Raw genomic sequence first — 23978 nt, forward strand, 5'->3', positions numbered from 1 at the left:
TGTCCCCACCTCGAAGCCTGAGACAAATACGCTTCTTCTGGCTGCTCTTGGCAGGAAGGGGTCCTTGGGGACACTTCCTTCCATGGGTTGCACTGATCTAAAACTGGACACCAGCAAGTGGCTGAAGAAGCCACTGGCTGTTGGTTGCACTGCTTCATGATCATCATCTTCACCTGAAACTGAGTCAGAGAAGCCCTTGGCATCATCAAAATCCTCTAAGGAGAGGAAAGACAAGAAAAGTGCTTGAAGGAGGAGGACCTTCCAGTAACCCCACACTGGCAGATCTCACCTGTTCAACTCCTGTGGCCAATACAGTGAATCCAGCAACCCCTGATGACCCAATGGAACTTGGAATGGAGTTTGCACATATGTTCTGGACACACTCTCTAGCAAACGTCAGCCCCTTGGTACACCTTTGGAGGCTGTGCGTGCTCAGGTAAGTGCATTTCAGCATATTACTGTCTGCAGTGTTTACCTCCCTCTTGATGACAAAGCATCTTATGACATATCATTTGCATTGGTTTCTCAGGTCCCCTCCTCTTCCCCCCCCCCCCCGCCCCCCCCCCCCGCCCCAATCTTTCCTAATCTTGGACAAGTGCAGTACACACAACCCTTTGTGGGTTTTAACCATGATCACTGGTCATCATAAGGACCTCGGAAACTTATTGGCACAACTTTAACTTTGCGTCTTTAATACTGATACCGCCACACTCTTCAGCATGTTACACAGAATTTTCTTGGCCATTAACCTTTTCATCTGCAGCCCTTGGCTTCACACATCCATCCAATGGGGAGTTCATGATGACCTGTGTGGTTGTGACCATTCCAAAATCTCCCTGTCCCTACCTCAGCATCACTACCCTGGATGCATGCCCAGATGGGCTGTCACCATTGCTGATGGCAGTGCTTTTGGCTTTGCTGTTGGCCTTTTCTCCCCACTGCATAGAGGCATCAACAATGCAGTCCAGAATACAATTACAGCCATTCATTTGGCAGCTGATTTAACAATCGCCTGTTTGTGTTCTTCTCTGACCGAAGAGTACCTTGGTGGTCATCAGAGATTGCAGAGGCCATTAGTGATAGTAGGCAGGCGCTCCAGCACCATAAGTGGCACCGACCAATGAAGCATCTTATTTACTTTAAGTGGCTTCATGCCCGTGTCTGCCACCTGATGAAATGATGTAAACAAGAACGCTGGGAGCAGCATGTTTCAACCATCGGACCACATATCTCTAATATGAAACTTCCTGGCAGATTAAAACTTTGTGTGGGACCGAGACTTGAACTCGGGACCTTTGCCTTTTGTGGGCAAGTGCTCTACCATCTGAGCATACCCAAGCATGGCTCACGCCCTGTCCTCACAGCTTTACTTCCACCAGTACCTCATCTCCTGTTGTCTTCATATCAGTGCACGCTCCGCTGCAGAGTGAAAATCTCATTCTGGTCACATACCTCTCCTTCGCAGGTTTGACCTAAGATGAGATGTGCCTACATATACCATACACTAGTAGGTGTATCTGCTACTGCCTTGAAATTGCACTGTCTTCACTGACCCAGACACTATTGCTGAACAATTTGCTCTGCATATGCCAAAGTCTCAGCATCTGTGAATTGTCAACCTGTCTCATATTCTCAAGCAATGGGTGGAGCAAAGCAATTATCTTTTACTACATGCCACCTAGAGCTGTATAAAGCCCCATTCATTGAGTGGGAATTCATCAGTGTCCTAGCCCTCTGCCCTGATACAGTCCCAGAGCCAGGTCACATCCACAACCAAATGATGAAGCACCTTTCAGTGGATTGTCAGCATCATATCCTTGCCATCTGCAACTGTGCCTGGGGCGACAGCCAGTTCCCATTGCAACAATTAGAAAGCACCATTATCACAGTGCTGAAACTGGGTAAGTGCCTTTACATACGAGCAGTTTTCGCCCAGTTAGTGTCACCTATGTTCTCCATAAATTACTTGAATGATCAGTTAGCTGGCAGCTGTGTGGTTCCTTGAGTCTCATAATCTTCTAACTGCATCCCAGTGTGATTTTCGCCGAGGCTGTTCCACTACTGATGATCTGGTTTGCCTGCAGTCTGCCAGCCAATCAGCTTTTGCTCAGTGTCAATGCATTATTGCCTCCTCCTTCAACCTGCAAAAGCTGTATGCCTCCAGGAACTGACACCATATCCTTGCTATCTTACACAAGTGGAATCTGTGGGATCCATTCCCAATTTTTATCTGTCACAGTGTGTGTTCTGGGTTCTAGTTGATGCCTCGCTCAACGCTCCCCACATCCAAGAGAATGGAGTCCTGCAGGGCTCTGTACTGAGGGTCCTTGTCTTTCTGCAAGCCATCAATGGTCACCTCCAGCTGTGAGGTAATCAGTATCACCATCCTTGCATGCTGACTATTTTTGCCTCTTACTATAGCCCCTCTAGTGTGGGTGTCGCTGAATGTAGACACCAAGGTGCCATATGAAAGACACTGTCATGGGCACTCACCCATGGATTTTGGTTTTTAGCTGCCAAGACCCATGTCATGGTTTTCTGTCAACATCGTATGGTTCATCCACAACCAGAACTTTTTCTTCCTGACAAACTACTCAAGTGGCAGAAACTTACTGCTTTTTAGGACTGGTCTTTGGTTCTTTGTTGACATGAATTCCCAGTATTTTGCATTGTAAGTGAAAGTGCTTGCTGCACCTCAGTACACTGTCACGTGAGTAACACCAGCAGGGGTGTGTGGTGCACTACCCTTCTGCAGCTTTACAAAGCCATGATACAATCCTGTCTTGGTTATGGGAGTCTGGCATATGATTCAGCATCATCCTCAGCATTGTGCATACAGGATCTGATGCACAATTGTGGGATTTGATTTGCAACAGGAGCCTTTTGAACTAGACCTGTGGACAGATTACTCATGGAGGCTTGGGTCCACTCACTGTGTATCAGGTGCCAACAACTACTTCTCAGTTATGCTACCTATGTTTGCAACTCTCCTAAGCATCCAAACTATCATCCTCTCTCTCCAAACATGGAAACCCTTGCTCTTCAATATATCCTCTCTTCTCCTTACCCACCAGGCCTCAATCTCCGCTAATTTCAAGTTGCCGCCACTCATACCTCACCTGTCATTCAACAACTTCTTTGCCTCTACACTTCCGCCTTGACTGACATCTCTGCCCAAACTCTGTCTTTAAATATGTCTGCTTGTGTCTGTATGTGTGGATGGATATGTGTGTGTGTGTGTGTGTGTGCGCGCGAGTGTATACCCATCCTTTTTTCCCCCCTAAGGTAAGTCTTTCCGCTCCCGGTATTGGAATGACTCCTTACCCTCTCCCTTAAAACCCACATCCTTTCGTCTTTCCCTCTCCTTCCCTCTTTCCTGATGAGGCAGCCGTTGGTTGCGAAAGCTACAATTTTGTGTGTATGTTTGTGTTCCTATAGACCTGCCAGCGCTTTCGTTCGGTAAGTCACATCATCTTTGTTTATATATATATATATATATATATATATATATATATATATATATATATATATATATACACACACTCCTGGAAATTGAAGAACACCGTGAATTCATTGTCCCAGGAACGGGAAACTTTATTGACACATTCCTGGGGTCAGATACATCACATGATCACACTGACAGAACCACAGGCACATAGACACAGGCAACAGAGCATGCACAATGTCGGCACTAGTACAGTGTATATCCACCTTTCGCAGCAATGCAGGCTGCTATTCTCCCATGGAGACGATCGTAGAGATGCTGGATGTAGTCCTGTGGAACGGCTTGCCATGCCATTTCCACCTGGCGCCTCAGTTGGACCAGCGTTTGTGCTGGACGTGCAGACCGCGTGAGACGACGCTTCATCCAGTCCCAAACATGCTCAATGGGGGACGGATCCGGAGATCTTGCTGGCCAGGGTAGTTGACTTACACCTTCTAGAGCACGTTGGGTGGCACGGGATACATGCGGACGTGCATTGTCCTGTTGGAACAGCAAGTTCCCTTGCCGGTCTAGGAATGGTAGAACGATGGGTTCGATGACGGTTTGGATGTACCGTGCACTATTCAGTGTCCCCTCGACGATCACCAGTGGTGTGCGGCCAGTGTAGGAGATCGCTCCCCACACCATGATGCCGGGAGTTGGCCCTGTGTGCCTCGGTCGTATGCAGTCCTGATTGTGGCGCTCACCTGCACGGTGCCAAACACGCATACGACCATCATTGGCACCAAGGCAGAAGCGACTCTCATCGCTGAAGACGACACGTCTCCATTCGTCCCTCCGTTCACGCCTGTCGCGACACCACTGGAGGCGGGCTGCACGATGTTGGGGCGTGAGCGGAAGACGGCCTAACGGTGTGCGGGACCGTAGCCCAGCTTCATGGAGACGGTTGCGAATGGTCCTCGTCAATACCCCAGGAGCAACAGTGTCCCTAATTTGCTGGGAAGTGGCGGTGCGGTCCCCTACGGCACTGCGTAGGATCCTACGGTCTTGGTGTGCATCCGTGCGTCGCTGCGGTCCGGTCCCAGGTCGACGGGCACGTGCACCTTCCGCCGACCACTGGTGACAACATCGATGTACTGTGGAGACGTCACGCCCCACGTGTTGAGCAATTTGGCGGTACGTCCACCCGGCTTCCCGCATGCCCACTATACGCCCTCGCTCAAAGTCCGTCAACTGCACATACGGTTCACGTCCACGCTGTCGCGGCATGCTACCAGTGTTAAAGACTGCGATGGAGCTCCGTATGCCACGGCAAACTGGCTGACACTGACGGCGGTGGTGCACAAATGCTGCGCAGCTAGCACCATTCGACGGCCAACACCGCGGTTCCTGGTGTGTCCGCTGTGCCGTGCGTGTGATCATTGCTTGTACAGCCCTCTCGCAGTGTCCGGAGCAAGTATGGTGGGTCTGACACACCGGTGTCAATGTGTTCTTTTTTCCATTTCCAGGAGTGTATATATATATGTGTATATATATATATGAGAAGCAGAGTTGCTGCCAGGTAGTCTGAAAGCTACAATCTTCACAATAACTTAAAAGTGATAAAAAGTGAACAACTGCATTACTGGCTATTACCACGGACTTCAGTCAGTATTGAGCTTAGTGTTCTTAGAAATATTGGGAGTGTGGATGAGTGTGTTTTAGTGCTAAGTGTACCAGTGTTGCATTTTTCAGTGTGAATAAAGTGTTTGAGAATAATTGGCATCTAATTTACCTACATCGTAACAATACAATAAAATGGATCACTATGTAACACAGAAAAAAAAGTAGAAACATCTGATGATTCTGGTCACCATTCAGCCACAAAAATACCACCAGATGTAAAAGCAGAGCCCAGCACTTCATCGAAACTTCCACAATAAAGTTCATCGACTGATTCCTTTAATCCTATGGATATTCGCAATTATTTGAATATATTAGGATCAGGAAATATTAGTGCTGACATAAAACACAAGCTTCTCGCAGCCCCAAGAAAACCTGGAAATGGTTATGCCTTTCCTACTTCTGAGCACAACAAGGGAGTTCCGGTTGAATGTAGACGTGCACGATAATCATTTTGAACAATATCCATGGCTGGTGTTCTCACAAGTCACTAAGGGACTTCTTTGGATTAACTGTTCAATTTTTGTGAATAATAAAATGGCTGGAGGAAAGAAATCCATTATAGCCAAGAAACTTGTGACTGAAACACTAACAAAGTTTGCCGAACTTGGTAAAGATGGTGACCCTGAGACTCACTCTCAGCTCAAGCACCATGTTGAAGTGTCAACAGGTGCTCGATTATTTTGGCAACACGAGGAACGCAAACTTGAGGTCATAAATCAATTGTCAAGACACAGAATGGAAAGCATAAGGGAAACAGACCATCTTGTACCTATAATAAAAGCAATCATATTTCATGGAAAGCAAAATATTCCCCTACAGGGGCACACAGATGATGAGAGTATATTAGAAAACGATAATGATCGTGAAAGTATAGTGAGTAACACGGGAAACTTTAGAGCTCTTATAAGATTTAGAATTGTCGCTGGAGACTTGAAACTAAAACATCACCTTGAAACCACTAAAGCAAATGCCACTTCCATACGTAAAACAATGTGTAACGAACTTAAGTCATGCTGTGAAACAGTGATGTTATCGAGATTACTGGAGGAAATCAAAGACTCTCATTATTACACCATAATCTTTGATGAGACTATGGACATAGCGCACATTGCCCAATTGAGTTTAGCTGCAAGTATCAATGAAGATAAGGATTGTAGTGGAAACATTCATGATGAATCTCAAGAGTGTCAACATGAAGAGCGTATTGTTACTGGTGAAGTATTTAAGTACAACGATTCTAGGGAGAATGGAAAGCCTTTCTCTGTCCCTGGAGAACTGTGTGGGTATAGAATGTGATGGTTGCTCAGTTAGTATGTCAGAATTGATAGGAACTGTGGCTACAATATTAAAGAAAGCTATCAACGAGCAAGTAGCACCATGTTGAGGTCATCAGCTCAACCTTGCTGTCTCTCGCAGATGCGAAGTTGTAAGTGTGAGAAACTCACTTGGTACTATTGAAGAAGTAGAATCGTTATTTACAGTGTCTAGCAAGCGGTTTGCAACCTTGAGGAGTCACCTAAAACACTTGCTCCACTCACACTGTCAAATGAGATGGGTTGAGCAACATGATGCTGTTATTCAATTCGCAGCTGATCTCCAAATAGTTTGCCCAGTTCTTCAAGAAATACAGTTTTGAAGGGATAGAACAGCAGCTGCCAAAACCAATATTTTTGCTTGAGTTCTCTGTTATTGTGAGTTTATGACTCTGTTTACACTGAGTGACACTATGTGCATAACATATCCAGTCAGCAAAATCTTGCAAGTCTCTATCTTGGACGTCACAATGGCAGAAGTAAAATTAGATTCGATGTTCAAGGTGTATGACGACATGAGAGCTAATGCTGATATCCGCTTTGCTTGTATTGTTAGAGGCAAAGGCAGTTATTGTAGAGTTAGACATGAAGGTAAGTGTTCCTTGTCTTACAGGCAGACAAAGACACTGGGAAAACTGCGATCAGAATGATGATGCTATGACATATTGGAAAAAAACTTTGTATTCCAACACTGGACAATGTTACAACTGGCATGAGAGAATGTTTTGCTGAAGAAAATATTTATCATATAAAATTCAACATACTTTAGCCTTCACAACTACTGAAACATGATGGTAGTGATCCAGTGTGCAAAGTGAATGAGTGCTTAACTGAACTACCATTCTTTGAAGAAGAATCACTCTGATTAAAAAGAGACTAACAAGACAGATTCTTCAATACAAGCAATGACCATAAATGCCCTTAATGATTGGCATTTGTTATGCAAGCATAGTCTCTCTGTCCTAGATCTGACTATCCTCCTTTGCACACAGTGTACAAAATATTTGCCTGTCTACCTGCATCTGTTGCTACAGTAGAAAGAAGTTTTTAGACTTTGTGGTGTACAAAGACATTTTGCCAGGAAGAATAGGTGCACAGAATTCATCATTTTAGGAACACTACCACAATTGTATCTTTTTTATAGCATAAGATGGCATTGTCTTCTATATTTGTATAATCAGTTTGAGTAAAACTTTCTTAAACTTTCCATGTGACTTAATAAGAAATAAAGACAGAAAAAGTAAAGGTGGCTTAAGATATCTTTAGTGTCCCTTCCAGGTTTTTCTTTATCTGCCACTATCTCATATGAGATCTGGTGCAAGTTCTGTTGGCCAGCTCTGAACTGTAGCTCGTTTGCAACAACAAAATCTGTTGGTTGGGCTCAGAGGACATCCTAGGCTCACTTTTTGGCTGTTGGCTGAAGAGGCAATGAACGTTTCTTAGTGAGACAAAAGAATATCTTTTAATTTGTAGAGTCAAGCTGCAGATGAACAACTATCACCAAATTTGGAGCAGAGTTTAAGACTCAGATCAGATCTTTTATTAGTTTTGTGATCTCCACTACATATTCTGTGGAACATGGTAGGGTCCTCAAGTAGCAGCAATGAGTATGTTTCGAAGATGTAATCTCATCTTTACAAAACTGTAATGTGTAGATTTGTGCAGTCTATTGCACAGTCGTCTTTTGTTTGTTTTGAATGGCCAGCAAATGCTTGTCACAGAGCTTCAAACTGCAGTATGTAACACCAGCAGAGCACTGTATGGGATGCACAATTACCTACTGAAAGAAAAGCATATTTTATTCACACCAGTAGAAGATATCAGGTATCAATCACTTAATGCTCCTAGTATGCATTGTTGCTGCTTTCAGATGCAGTGATGCAACTGCACTATCAGTGAGTGTTGACCATTATGGCACAGTGAGAGGAGGAATATTGCACTGGCTGAATGTTTGTTGCCATCATTGTGGGTTGACCCCAGCAAGCAAAATTATACCATATTGTGAAAATTGTTTTTATCAAGAAATGATCATAAGTACGGAATGCCAATATTACACATTCATGTCCACAACACTGCCCAAAGGACTGCTGTAAGGAAAACACGTTCCGATTGTTGGAACAGGATACGACAATACATCTAAATGTCTGAAAGAACAGACCCCACATATACAATTAAGGTGATGTCAGACAATGATCCTTGCAATGTAGATGCACACCACACTAACTCTTACAGGAACCAATTAGACACCATGTGTACTGAGGATCATGAGGATGAGCACTGCATTAGTGGTGTGTGAATAAGTTGAGAATTGGGTGTGACAGGAAGCACGCTAGAGTAGTCCATGCAGATGTGATGACCACTGTGTCTAGATGGCATAGTCGTCACTGCATTGCCTAGTCAGCATGAAACTCTGTTTCAAATCCTGGTTCAGCACAAATTTTAAACCCTCCCCATTGATGTAAATTAATGCCCATAGACAACTAATGTCTCTACTTCCTTTGTGCCCTGAGTCATTGTGCTATAGGATCAAAATACTATCTGTCTCCTTGGACATGTCCAAAAGATTAGACAACACATGCATATTTCATGTGTCGAGATTAGATATTAATAAAATTTATTTTGCAGTGATAGTGACTCCTTCCATTTATGTTTAACCAAAAATACGTAGCTTTACTTCGGGATACATTTCATAACCTTGTTTAGTCAAAAATCTTTGCTCCTGAATGTAGCATTACTGAGCTGAAACACCACCCATAGCAGTCAAAAGCAATTTGCATGTATGCATTGGGTTACCATTACTTAAAACAAGGATTAATTTGGTACATTATTCGACAGCTAACAATACCGTAATTTAATCGGGGTTGTTTCAGAATCAAGTTACAAATGTAGTGCTCTGTCTCTTTAATTTTATAATTACATTCCTTCCATGTGTCTCTAGTCAAGAGGTGCAATCTCATATTTTTGTAACTTTAAAGCACATTTGCAGTCTGTTGCACAGCTCTCAATTCTTTTGAATGAACAACTACACAGTGCAGTAATGCATTAACCTCCACTGGTGAAACATCAAAACAATATCAAGTTATACATTGCTTTCTCTGTGTGTTTTATAGTTAATTCTTGAATAGTAGTACTGGAATGGATATCACATGTGCATGTCGTGTGCAGATGGAGAAGCTGGCCTCAGTTCACGAACATCTGAAGATGCTTTTTGCCATGTTCAGCAGCGTTCAGACTGCTTCCTATTGTAGTAGTGGTGGCTGAGAATTTGGCTTGTCACATGGGATGCCTAAGGTGCCACCTATTTTGCCCATTGGCTCTGCTGTCAAGACACCTTGTGGTGTACACAACGTGGCTGAGTTGTCCTCACCAAATGGTGAGGGATGGGTCGCAACAGTTAGTGCTGTTTGAGGGAGAGAGTGATATGGAGACTGCCTCACCCATTGACCTTATGAGTGGACTGACAGGGGTTCATTTATCAGGGTCCAGACAGGCCCAAGTGGAGAGAAGTTTTCTAGTTAATCAGGGCATCCAACGTCAAATGCATTATGGAGCTCCTTAGGGAAATGGTGTCCAGTACTGGAAATTAATCCCGTGTGTACTGAATATGTCTGCCAGGGAGCCTCATCCGAGATGTGGAAAATGTCCTGCTGTGGCTATCAAACACATAGGGTGTGTTTGGGTTCTGAGGCCATCTTCAGTTTATATTGAGAGGTAGCACAAATGGCGAAGAGCCCCTGTGTCACACGTAAGTGCATGCAGCACACACGGTTTGTATCAGCATTCCCAGAACTGATTAGAGTCCTTTGGTTTGGTGTGAGTGGAGGGTCTCAACCAAAGGCTTCATCGATTCTCTGACTGTCCAGACTGCAGACTGCTGACCATGCGTTATGAGGTGGAGAATTCTAGGAATACTTGATGGGTCAGGGCTGCACTACACAAAGCAAGCTTTTTTTTAGGCTAGGCAGTTGTTTGGGGTCCTCTGATGTGTGCATGCTAGTCAGTGCAGAGATACAGAAATCAGACTGCATACAAAGGAATGACCATACTACTATCAAAATGTTAACAGTAAATTCTTGATGTATTTGCAGATCCAGAATTTAATGCCCTCCAGGAAAGTTGTCATGATCAAAATACTTTTGGAACTGATAGCTGGCTGAATCCTGAGGTAGAAACACTTGAAATATCTAGCAAAGCAAGGAATGTACAATGAAGAGACAGAGGAGACACCACTGGGATGGGAGTGCCAGAAGAGACGAGGGGAGAGGAAGGAAGAGAATGAATATGGATAAAATTTGTACTAAAAATCAAAGCACATGCTGTTGGTGGTAATTCCTCAAATACTAGTGCAAGTAGGATTCTCAGATTCATTAATCTTTTTGAACAGTTGATTCGCCGGGAAATTTTCAAATTTTATATCAGACTAAACAGTTTCACATGACCAGTAATTATGGGATCCATTTCCATTCTTGCAGATGAAATTATATTTTCAAGAGCCATCATACAGAATTACAATCTGTCAAGATTTTTACACCAGCTAGGTATGTCTGTATTTTTGCACGTAGCTAGTGATCATCATCTGCTTTCCTCCAAAGATACCCCACACTGGTAAATGACTGCCTGTATCGATGTCTCTGACCCAATGATATTATGTAGAACCTGAAAAGTCTCATGTTCTTTGTAAAATCAGTTGCTCATGTATGATTGTGGCAGTTGTATGCTTCAAACATATATCTTTTTACAAACACATGAATTTCCATTAACTATTGCCAGTCACCACTGTACATACTTTTTTTGAACTGAGAGTACAACTGTGTTTCCTCAGCATTTTCAAATTTTGTTATTAAACTAAAGTGGGTCTTTTCTGTCTGCAATCCAGTTACTCACCACATACTTCTTCATTGTGTGATTTATAGTCCATTTAATGTTTGCCCATATTCCTCTATGTAAATCATATTGGAAGTAAATGACATTCACTCATTGCCTAAATGGGATGCTGATAACTACATACCTGCTCTTTCTAGCAAATTTATTCTCCTACCCTTCTTTAAGGACCCATTACATCCATTTACCATTGTTGATTTGCTGGCATCATGATCACTAACCCCTCTATGCACTAATACCATCTATAAGGACATGTTTGTTCATAGTTACAAGGCCTAAAGTATTTCAATTTTGTGTGGGCTGTCGAAGTAGCAGCTTACAACAGTTTTCAGACAACTGTTCAAAAGTACTTCACAAGACTGCCTGTCCATACCACTTGCAATGTATGCACAGACATCTTAGTCTCTACTCAGTAGGTTAGGATAACCTACTTTTTCTGCACTACTTTGTGTAGACTTTTCTTGAATGATTCTGTAACTGTCACAGCAGTATAACATGGTGAATAAAAACATCCAATGCTGGTGTTCACATTCACAGATCCATTAAGGAAACTGCTCATTAAAACAGGAAATCATAGCTTGAGTCTTGCTACCAATTATCATATAACTTCGCCAATGCTATCTCATGTAATTCTTATTTGTGCTTATGTGAAGAAGCAATTCTACAAACTCACAAACTAAACTGTTACACCAGCTCAAAGGTAATATTTAAATCCATATGGGGTAAAGTGTAACAAAATATTCTATTTTACCTGTTTCCTCGTTTCCAACCTGGGGCATACTAAATAATGTAAGTCCTGTCATCTTTACCCTAAAGTAAAAACAGGACTGATCAAGTGAATACACACACAATTGACAACCATCTCATTTTCACCCCAACTCAGCAATGATTAATTCCATGCAGTCATATAAATTCAAAAATTACCTCTTCCTTTGCACCCTCCTCCAACTCTTCTTTTACATTCATGCTGACTGGGTATACTTGGCCCTGTGGCAAAAATAACAAACTGTAATAAAAACAATTTTGTCAAAACAAAACAAAAATTTTGTGAAAAACTGACATACTGAGCCTGTGGCTGTATACGAAGTATAGGTTGATTCTTACACATAAGATTACAGCAACCAGCCACTTTTTATAAAATGGTTCAAATGGCTCTGAGCACTATGGGACATAACTGCTGTGGTCATCTGTCCCCTAGAACTTAGAACTACTTAAACGTAACTAACCTAAGGACATCACACACATCATCAATGCCCGAGGCAGGATTTGAACCTGCGACTGTATCGGCCATGCGGTTACGGACTGTAGCGCCTATAACCACTCTGCCATTCCAGACAGCCCACTTTTCATAATGCTATTTATTCACTTAAATAGCACAATTACCGATTTTAAACCGATTGTTCCATCTTCATACGGGTAGTTCACTTTTTACATTACATTTTGAGTTTTGTTTCCCCATTTGACAAAACTTCTTTGGAGTGGTAATGCCCTACAACCAAAACAATATGTGAGACAGTGTCTTTTTAATCGTAATTGTGCCTCACAATAATTTTAAGTGATGTAAACAAATTATCATTAAATGGAAGATGTTTTGGTTACTTACAATGAAGAAATCTTGTCACTGCATTCCACTGAAGGTTATTTAATATCTTGCAACATCGATAACTGTATAATGCATTTTTTTGTGAATATATATGCACAGAATGTAATGCACCACTTACACAGAAGTTTCGTCACATGGATGTATGCATACAAAGATGACGATATTACATCCATAACAATGCCAAAGTCTTCCACTCAGAGATATTTCATTATGTACTTGCATGTGATGGATATTTACAAATTGCTAATGTTACATTACTTACTACTTACATTGAAAGAGAACTGATTAAAATGAAAATAAACAAATGGAGCAGTCAGTTATAAAGTGTTACTGCAGTGATATTATGTAAATATTATGGTATACATTGGAACAAAGTTAATGAGAAGGGCGAGACCTACATAAATAAATGTTACAACTATGGACACATTATTGCATACATTGAAAGCAGTAAATGGGTTCGGATGGATGTGCATATATAAATATTGCAAATATTTTAAAAATGGACCTTTATTTATTTATTTATTTATTTATTTACTTTTTCTTGTACTTTAATTTGGAAAGCAGGTGAATGAAATTTTGAAGAAAGACAGCACTGGCTAACTCTGTTTGTTCATAGAGGAGATTTTGTGGTGATTTGCTTTCATATACATATAATTCAATCTCCTCAAGCAAATGGAATGTCATGGGGTGACCTTTCCTCACCTTTTATTTATTTACTGCTAAAAGTTGGTTCTGAGTACTAAATACTGGTTTTCCTTTTTAAATGGCATTCTTGAGCTTCCATGCACGCACATTCACTTACTGAATCACTTACGCAGTTTCTACAGTATACCTTAATACAATTTTCACTGTGTCTCAAGCCAGATATCAATCTGTGCACTCTCATTCTCTATTAATTACCTAACTGCTCATTGGGGGCAAGATTTAAATAAACTTGCTCTGTCTGCCTGAAGGCAGCTCTAGAAATCAGTGCACCGGTTTACTTTATTAAATTATCTACATGCACTTTGAAGTGTATTTTAAAAATTTCCTTTTTCTAGTGGTTCCAACGCAGCTATAAATTCCTCCGTCTTCCAGTACAGCTATTCAGTTTTAACCTTTGAGATGAGTTATGCAACTGTCTTGCCTTAAAGAGACATCTGTTTCCAAATAATTATTTGTTCATTTGTTGAAGCATTTTCTTTAGTTGGAGTTTGTGAAGGTGGAAATTTTGAATCTAAAATCTAAGAACTGGTGTCAGACACAGCTTTTGTCTTTAACTATTGCCTTATTTAAATTATCACTAAACTAAAGTGTGTAATGTCTTAAATTTGAAAGTTCAGAGTGTTGTTTGTAATCCTGCTAGTGTATCTGATTTTAGTTATTTTTCTTAAATAAATACGTTTTAATAAACAATGGTGACTCATGTGAAGCCCAATCCATCCAGTCTTTCCACTTAATTTCCCCTTTTCCTGCTGTATGTTTGGTTGGTAACAGAGGATGGTTATTTTCCTGGAAGTAAAGGGGGAAGGTATCCTCATACTGTCATTCACAATGGTGTGTGTGTGTGTGTGTGTGTGTGTGTGTGTGTGTGTGTGTGTGTGTGTGTGTGTGTGTGTGTGTGTGTGTGTAGGTACCCACTGCTGAACATGAGATCCCATGACTGTCCCAGTTTGTCCTTATTGAAGAACCAACAGTTAATCTACAAATTTAAAGTGCATCAGTTTCCGTGTAAGGGCAGTGTTGCCAAACTTGAGGCTCGTCAGCAAGCCGGTGTGGACAACTGCTTGGTGATTAGTACCAACTGCACCGTGGAGGTATATGTTGCACTATCTGACTGAGCTCCGGCCATGACAACCTTGTGTCAGAATGTAGAGTGTTTAGGAAGTAGTCAAGCCCACCGTAAGCAAAGACATACAATTCAGGCACAGTTGATCCATTGGGATAATCACTTATGTGGTATTCCACAATGTAATCTCTATTCTAAGCCAGTTATATTGGCTCTGCAGTTACAGGGGTAGGTGCATGACTTGCAATGTGGTGTCAGTCACCGTGATTTAAGAAAATTAAGAGCAATAGGTGGTGAACAAGATTCTCCTACCAACAGATAACTCCTGGAAGTAGTAGCAATGTCAAAGACACCTTTAAGGACCAGAATGGAATTCATTTGGGAAATTACCTTACCAAATAATATTACTGCTTGAAGCTATAATGGAACTTTCAATTTAGAATTTAAAGACAGGTGAAATCCATTCTGTGGATCATGGCCAAATTTACATTTCATGCTGACACTTTGGCCATCTCCAATAACATTGTTGTTCAGGCATTGTACCCCCTATGTTAAGCTGTGTTTTCAGTTGAATTTTACACAAAACTGCAACATTGAGGGAGTTGTGGAAATCAATTATTGGGCTGACATTGTCATCTCATATTAAGTGGCTGCTCAAGCATAAACATTTTTGGCTAGTGCCGTTTCCTCATGAACTTTTTCCTAGGTACATAGATGAATGCATATCGCTATTCCATCCTTGGAATTGCAAGTCACAGAGATACAAAAACTCAATAATATATTACAGAAAATGCAGCCACACGACCGTTTATTGATCACCTTCGCTAATAAATGCACATCTTTTACTGAATTAGAGGCTTTCGTGTCCGCCATTGAAACCTGAGTTTCGCAGACCAGCAGTGATGGGGGCTTAAGTGTCATTATCAGGATGGGGATCGAGATTCCAGGCAATTTAAAAGGAGACCACCCATACGGAACAAGCGTAGGATGTGTTTCCAGTGTAACAAAGAGTGGTATTTGATATGGCAATGTCTGGTTCCATGGAAATAGAGTCAAAGAGCTGACATCACAAGGAATGAAAGAGGCATGGTAGTGCTCTACTGCCGAAATGCTGTGTCTGTGCCACGTCCGAGGTAGGGGAACCCCTGCCTTACCTTTGGGCACAACTTAACCAGGAACCAGTGTGCACCCTCATCCACTCTGGCAGTTCAGTTTCTCATTTAGATTATCTGTGGTATTTGGAGTTCTGCCATATCTGTGAATTGTCTCATTTGCATCTGTCCTCCCAATGTTGAGCTCTCACTGGGCAGATGTAGCCTCTGATTAGCAAAACTGAGTATGGGAAAATTTTCTTGGCCTGTGAAGTGGACAGTAATTATAAATCTTTCAGTGAACTTAATTTTGGAGTGTGTTTTTCTAAGTGGTAGTGTGTTGTTGTTAGATTGTCAAGGCAGGGTTGTTTATTTTTAGTTTAACCCAGCTGAAAAATTCACATTGTGCTCCTGTCAGGTTGCCACAGGAATTCGTAATGTGTTACTGCAATGTTCACAATTTGAGCTCTGTCACCTTGGTCTAGTAGAGGTGAAGCAGGTACTGGAAGCTCTTGATTGTTTACCGTAGGTGTTGACTAACAGATTGGACATCACCAATAAAATCCAGTACAAGATTCACCTTACAAATGACATTCCAGAGAGGCAGGATCTTTACAGGCTTTCTCCATTAAAGACGAAATGTATATGTGCTTTAATTAATAATATGTTGTTCGATGAAGTCATCAGACCCTCAACCTCAGCCTATGCTTCTGCCATATTCTCAGTATCTACGGGCAGCAGTGGTGTTTTCATCCAGTCGTGGGTTATCATGCAGTTAATGAGAAGATAGTTTTGGAATCTGTGCCACTTACCAAACTGCATAATTCTTTTACTTGGTTCAGTCGGGCTCAGTATTTTACTGTCCTGGATCTCAATCTTATTTATTATCAGATCATGTTAACAGAGGATTCCAAGCATATCACTGCCTTCTGTACAGATTGGAACCTCTACGATTTTAACAGGGTGCCCTTTGGTTGCCATTATGTCTTGCCTTCTAGATTTTGTTATTGGTGATTTCATGTTCAAGTGTGTCTGTATTTAGCTAGATGGAATGGTAATTTACAATTCTAGTCTGTCTGAACACTTGCAACATCTTGAGGCAGTTCTGGTTTATCAGAGGGAGGTGGGACTTACTGTGAAACCATCTAAAATGACACTGGCACATAGGTTTCATTATTGGGACATCTTAGTTGACTCTTATTGCATTAGAATTGACCAGGAGCAAACTAGTGATTTGCGAAAAATTCCAGCTCCTAGAAATAAGAAAGGTGTGGCACACTTCAAAAGCATGACAATTTTTTTTTTCGAAATTTTGTGACCAATTTTACTAAATTACTGGGACACCTTAACGATTTAAGAAATTTCAAATGGGATGAAAGTCATTCAGAATCTTCTGAAGTTATTAAGGTGGCACTTAGCAACCCACTAGTATTAGCCATACCCAATTTTGAGCTCCTGTTCCTCTTGCAGACAGACACCTAACTCTTCTGGAATAGAAAGTGGCAGGTGTCCTCCTGCAGGAACAGAATGGGAGAGGAGGTGTTGCGGGTTGATGCCCTATAACCTATGCATCTTGGAAATTTTCATCTGCGGGGATGGAGTATTCTATGCATGAATGGGAAGCCTTGGTGGTTTTGTTTGCCCTTGAGAAATTCAGAATTTATTTGGAACACCAGGAATTTTGTTTTGAGACTGACAATCAAGCTCCTAGTTAGGTGTTGGCTCATTATTTCCTTAACACCCTCTTAGGCAGTCATTTGGGCATTTATAAAACTGTTGTCAAGATCAGACCATACATCACCTAGTCTTCCCAGTGTATGGAAGCCCAGAGGTTGGTGGGGGCCAAGGTCATTCAACATGTCACCTTGTCCTCCCTGTACAAGGATGTCCAGAGGTTGGTGGGGGAGTGAGAGCAATAAGGGAGCTAAGATCAACCCAAATTCCCTCATGGGGTTTTAGAGTCTACCCATTAGGAATGCCTGATGCATAAATTTCTTATTGATTATATAGGTCTACTTCCTCATGTGTGTGGGGGTATTAGGCACCTATTAGTTATCATAGATGACTTTTCTCGTTTTTTTTTTTACTCATTCCAAGCAGAGGAGTGACCATCCTGGTAGCTATCCAGCATGTCTTATGAATTTTTTCTATTTACAGGCCACCCAGGATGCTTGTTAGCTTTTGTTTCCCAGCTATTCATGACATTCTGCACTAACAATTCACAGCAAGGTTCAGACGAGTGGGACATGTCAGTACCATGGCTCAATTTTGTCTTTTACACTGCACAACTCAAGTCCCTGGAGGCTACTCCAGTATCCCTTATGCTAGCACATCTGGCCAATTCTCCTCTTGTCAACCTGTGCTCAATCAATGATTTGCTTCCAGAACAAGTCACCCTAGCAGTAACACAGCACAACTGGAGCTAGGCTGGGTAAATACTAAAATTGCACGTTACAAGCTAGCCATCTGCTACAATCAGGGACTAAATGATTGAGTGTAAAGGTTGGGGACAGAGTGCAAGTTTGAAACCCTAATATTGCTCAAAAATGGGAGTTGGGGCACTAGCAAGATAGCTCCTCAGTTCTTGGGACCCTGTGAGATTGTCAGGGTGGTGAGCCTGGTAAACCTTCTGGTTCTGAATTTACACAAAAGTAAAGCTTCATGCAGGCACATTACACAGTCGAAGGAGAGTCAGAAGTAAAGGGCTCCTGAATGATAGGGAAGGGGGAATTTGGTTTGGTGGGGAAGGATGAGCCATGGTGCACTCCCTCTTTGAATTCCAGCCCCATGTGTCAGGCAGATGTCACTTCTCACAGCTCTGAGCTCATGGTGCCAGTGGGCATTGTGGAGCCAAACTGGGTGTAGAGGAACAGCAGTGGATCTCACAGACAGTTGGTGTCTTAAAGGTGTACTGGAGGGTGAACCATGCAGGGGTCATGGGCAGCATGTGCTTTTTGGCTGAACTTCATGTGCCACTTTAATTATCACCATCACTAAAAAAAATCTTCTTTCAATATGGTAACTGACATAGTCTGATCAGTCACAACATTATCATCACTCATCTAAAAGGTGGTATGTCCACCTCTGGCACAGGTAACGGAAGGGAGACATTGTAGCATGGAAGCAATGAGGCCTTGGTAGATCACTGGATGATGTTGGCACCATATCTGTACACTCAGGTCACCTCATTCCCATAAATTCTGAAAGGGGGAATGATCTCTGAAGTTATGTTAAATCACATCCCAAATGTGTTCGACCAGGTTCACAGCTCACGAGTTGGGTGGCCATCACATCAATTGGAACTCACCACTGTGTTCCTCAAACCATTCTATCACACTTGTGGATTTGTGAAATGATGCATTATTTTGATGAAAAATGACACTGCCAGTGGGAAATATGATCGGCGTGAAGGGGTGGACCTAACATGAACCATGGACCTTGCCACTGGTAGGGAGGCTTGTGTGCCTCAGCAGTACAGAGAGCCATTCGGTAGGTGCAACCCCAATGGAGGGGTGTCTGTTGAGGGGCCAGACAAATGTGTGGTCCCTGAAGAGGGGCAGCAGTCTTTTCAGTAGTTGCAGGGGCAACAGTCAGGATGAATAACTGATCTGACCTTGTAACATTAACCAAAGAACCCTGCTGTGCTGGCACTGCGGACAAATGAAAGCAAGGGGAAACTATGGCCATAATTTTTGCTTAGGGGATGCAGCTTTAATGTGTGGTTAAATGATGGCATCCTCTTGGGTAAAATATTCCAGAGGTAAAATAGTCCCCCATTCAGATCTCCGGGTGGGTGTAACTCAGGACCATGTCGTTATCAGGAGAAAGAAAACTGGCATTCTACGGATTGGAAAGTGAAACGTCAGATCCATTAATCAGGAAGGTAGATTTAAAAATGGAAATGGATATGTAAAAGCTAGATATAGTGGGAATTAGTGAAGTTCGATGACATGGGGAACAAGACTTCTGGTCAGATGAATACAGAATTACAAATACAAAATCAAATAGGGGTAATGGAGGAGTAGGATTAATAATGAATAAAAATAGGAGCACATATAAACTACTACAAACAGCATAGTGAACACATTGTTGTAGCCAAGATACACACAAAGACCACACCTACCATAGTAGTACAAGTTTATATGCCAACTAGCTCCACCGATGAAGAGATTGAAAAAATGAATGATGAGATGAAAGAAATTATTCAGATAGTGAAGGGAGACGAAAGTTTCATAGTGGTGGGGGAGTGGAATTCAATATTAGGAGGAGGAGGAATAAAGGAAGACGAAGACGGGTGGAGGAGGAGGAGGAGGAAGACGGGTGGAGGAGGAGGAGGAGGAAGACGGGTGGAGCGGGTGGAGGAGGAGGAGGAGGAAGACGGGTGGAGGAGGAGGAGGAGGAAGACGGGTGGAGGAGGAGGAGGAGGAGGAAGACGGGTGGAGGAGGAGGAGGAGGAGGAAGACGGGTGGAGGAGGAGGAGGAGGAGGAAGACGGGTGGAGGAGGAGGAGGAGGAGGAGGAAGACGGGTGGAGGAGGAGGAGGAGGAGGAAGACGGGTGGAGGAGGAGGAGGAGGAGGAAGACGGGTGGAGGAGGAGGAGGAGGAGGAAGACGGGTGGAGGAGGAGGAGGAGGAGGAAGACGGGTGGAGGAGGAGGAGGAGGAGGAAGACGGGTGGAGGAGGAGGAGGAGGAGGAAGACGGGTGGAGGAGGAGGAGGAGGAGGAGGAAGACGGGTGGAGGAGGAGGAGGAGGAGGAGGAAGACGGGTGGAGGAGGAGGAGGAGGAAGACGGGTGGAGGAGGAGGAGGAGGAAGACGGGTGGAGCGGGTGGAGGAGGAGGAGGAGGAAGACGGGTGGAGGAGGAGGAGGAGGAAGACGGGTGGAGGAGGAGGAGGAGGAAGACGGGTGGAGGAGGAGGAGGAGGAGGAAGACGGGTGGAGGAGGAGGAGGAGGAGGAAGACGGGTGGAGGAGGAGGAGGAGGAGGAAGACGGGTGGAGGAGGAGGAGGAGGAGGAAGACGGGTGGAGGAGGAGGAGGAGGAGGAAGACGGGTGGAGGAGGAGGAGGAGGAAGACGGGTGGAGGAGGAGGAGGAGGAGGAAGACGGGTGGAGGAGGAGGAGGAGGAGGAAGACGGGTGGAGGAGGAGGAGGAGGAGGAAGACGGGTGGAGGAGGAGGAGGAGGAAGACGGGTGGAGGAGGAGGAGGAGGAAGACGGGTGGAGGAGGAGGAGGAGGAGGAGGAAGACGGGTGGAGGAGGAGGAGGAGGAGGAGGAAGACGGGTGGAGGAGGAGGAGGAGGAGGAGGAAGACGGGTGGAGGAGGAGGAGGAGGAGGAGGAAGACGGGTGGAGGAGGAGGAGGAGGAGGAGGAAGACGGGTGGAGGAGGAGGAGGAGGAGGAGGAAGACGGGTGGAGGAGGAGGAGGAGGAGGAGGAAGACGGGTGGAGGAGGAGGAGGAGGAGGAGGAAGACGGGTGGAGGAGGAGGAGGAGGAGGAAGACGGGTGGAGGAGGAGGAGGAGGAGGAGGAGGAAGACGGGTGGAGGAGGAGGAGGAGGAGGAGGAGGAAGACGGGTGGAGGAGGAGGAGGAGGAGGAGGAGGAAGACGGGTGGAGGATGAGGAGGAGGAGGAGGAGGAGGAAGACGGGTGGAGGAGGAGGAGGAGGAGGAGGAGGAGGAGGAGGAGGAAGACGGGTGGAGGAGGAGGAGGAGGAGGAGGAAGACGGGTGGAGGAGGAGGAGGAGGAGGAGGAAGACGGGTGGAGGAGGAGGAGGAGGAGGAGGAAGACGGGTGGAGGAGGAGGAGGAGGAGGAGGAAGACGGGTGGAGGAGGAGGAGGAGTAGGAGGAGGAATACGGGTGGAGGAGGAGGAGGAGTAGGAGGAGGAATACGGGTGGAGGAGGAGGAGGAGGAGGAGGAGGAAGACGGGTGGAGGAGGAGGAGGAGGAGGAGGAAGACGGGTGGAGGAGGAGGAGGAGGAGGAGGAAGACGGGTGGAGGAGGAGGAGGAGGAGGAGGAAGACGGGTGGAGGAGGAGGAGGAGGAGGAAGACGGGTGGAGGAGGAGGAGGAGGAGGAGGAAGACGGGTGGAGGAGGAGGAGGAGGAGGAGGAAGACGGGTGGAGGAGGAGGAGGAGGAGGAGGAAGACGGGTGGAGGAGGAGGAGGAGGAGGAGGAAGACGGGTGGAGGAGGAGGAGGAGGAGGAGGAAGACGGGTGGAGGAGGAGGAGGAGGAGGAGGAAGACGGGTGGAGGAGGAGGAGGAGGAGGAGGAGGAAGACGGGTGGAGGAGGAGGAGGAGGAGGAGGAGGAAGACGGGTGGAGGAGGAGGAGGAGGAGGAAGACGGGTGGAGGAGGAGGAGGAGGAGGAAGACGGGTGGAGGAGGAGGAGGAGGAGGAAGACGGGTGGAGGAGGAGGAGGAGGAGGAAGAGAGGAGGAGGAAGACGGGTGGAGGAGGAGGAGGAAGACGGGTGGAGGAGGAGGAGGAAGACGGGTGGAGGAGGAGGAGGAAGACGGGTGGAGGAGGAGGAGGAAGACGGGTGGAGGAGGAGGAGGAAGACGGGTGGAGGAGGAGGAGGAAGACGGGTGGTGGAGGAGGAGGAAGACGGGTGGTGGAGGAGGAGGAAGACGTGTGGTGGAGGAGGAGGAAGACGGGTGGTGGAGGAGGAGGAAGACGGGTGGTGGAGGAGGAGGAAGACGGGTGGTGGAGGAGGAGGAAGACGGGTGGTGGAGGAGGAGGAAGACGGGTGGTGGAGGAGGAGGAAGACGGGTGGTGGAGGAGGAGGAAGACGGGTGGTGGAGGAGGAGGAAGACGGGTGGTGGAGGAGGAGGAAGACGGGTGGTGGAGGAGGAGGAAGACGGGTGGTGGAGGAGGAGGAAGACGGGTGGTGGAGGAGGAGGAAGACGGGTGGTGGAGGAGGAGGAAGACGGGTGGTGGAGGAGGAGGAAGACGGGTGGTGGAGGAGGAGGAAGACGGGTGGTGGAGGAGGAGGAAGACGGGTGGTGGAGGAGGAGGAAGACGGGTGGTGGAGGAGGAGGAAGACGGGTGGTGGAGGAGGAGGAAGACGGGTGGTGGAGGAGGAGGAAGACGGGTGGTGGAGGAGGAGGAAGACGGGTGGTGGAGGAGGAGGAAGACGGGTGGTGGAGGAGGAGGAAGACGGGTGGTGGAGGAGGAGGAAGACGGGTGGTGGAGGAGGAGGAAGACGGGTGGTGGAGGAGGAGGAAGACGGGTGGTGGAGGAGGAGGAAGACGGGTGGTGGAGGAGGAGGAAGACGGGTGGTGGAGGAGGAGGAAGACGGGTGGTGGAGGAGGAGGAAGACGGGTGGTGGAGGAGGAGGAAGACGGGTGGTGGAGGAGGAGGAAGACGGGTGGTGGAGGAGGAGGAAGACGGGTGGTGGAGGAGGAGGAAGACGGGTGGTGGAGGAGGAGGAAGACGGGTGGTGGAGGAGGAGGAAGACGGGTGGTGGAGGAGGAGGAAGACGGGTGGTGGAGGAGGAGGAAGACGGGTGGTGGAGGAGGAGGAAGACGGGTGGTGGAGGAGGAGGAAGACGGGTGGTGGAGGAGGAGGAAGACGGGTGGTGGAGGAGGAGGAAGACGGGTGGTGGAGGAGGAGGAAGACGGGTGGTGGAGGAGGAGGAAGACGGGTGGTGGAGGAGGAGGAAGACGGGTGGTGGAGGAGGAGGAAGACGGGTGGTGGAGGAGGAGGAAGACGGGTGGTGGAGGAGGAGGAAGACGGGTGGTGGAGGAGGAGGAAGACGGGTGGTGGAGGAGGAGGAAGACGGGTGGTGGAGGAGGAGGAAGACGGGTGGTGGAGGAGGAGGAAGACGGGTGGTGGAGGAGGAGGAAGACGGGTGGTGGAGGAGGAGGAAGACGGGTGGTGGAGGAGGAGGAAGACAGGTGGTGGAGGAGGAGGAAGACAGGTGGTGGAGGAGGAGGAAGACAGGTGGTGGAGGAGGAGGAAGACAGGTGGTGGAGGAGGAGGAAGACAGGTGGTGGAGGAGGAGGAAGACAGGTGGTGGAGGAGGAGGAAGACAGGTGGAGGAAGAGGAAGACAGGAGGAGGAAGAGGAAGACAGGAGGAGGAAGAGGAAGACAGGAGGAGGAAGAGGAAGACAGGAGGAGGAAGAGGAAGGCAGGAGGAGGAAGAGGAAGACAGGAGGAGGAAGAGGAAGACAGGAGGAGGAAGAGGAAGACAGGAGGAGGAAGAGGAAGACAGGAGGAGG

General features: G+C 45.7%; 1 protein-coding gene across 6 annotated transcripts in view; it reads right to left on the bottom strand.

The window, feature by feature from the left end:
• The window catches only part of LOC126212857 (zinc finger protein 91-like), a 152756-nt gene that overhangs the window by 119593 nt on the left and 9185 nt on the right, over positions 1–23978 (bottom strand). For 5 of the 6 annotated variants that reach the window (XM_049940301.1, XM_049940297.1, XM_049940296.1 and 2 more), the window contains exon 3: positions 12229–12291. In XM_049940301.1, the coding sequence (XP_049796258.1) occupies positions 12229–12291 (63 nt within the window). Of the gene's footprint in view, positions 1–12228; positions 12292–23978 lie in introns of those variants that run through there. The other variant, XM_049940300.1, reaches the window with a different exon arrangement.

The sequence above is a fragment of the Schistocerca nitens genome, chromosome 11, assembly GCF_023898315.1.
Source record: "Schistocerca nitens isolate TAMUIC-IGC-003100 chromosome 11, iqSchNite1.1, whole genome shotgun sequence".
Lineage (NCBI taxonomy): Eukaryota > Metazoa > Arthropoda > Insecta > Orthoptera > Acrididae > Schistocerca > Schistocerca nitens.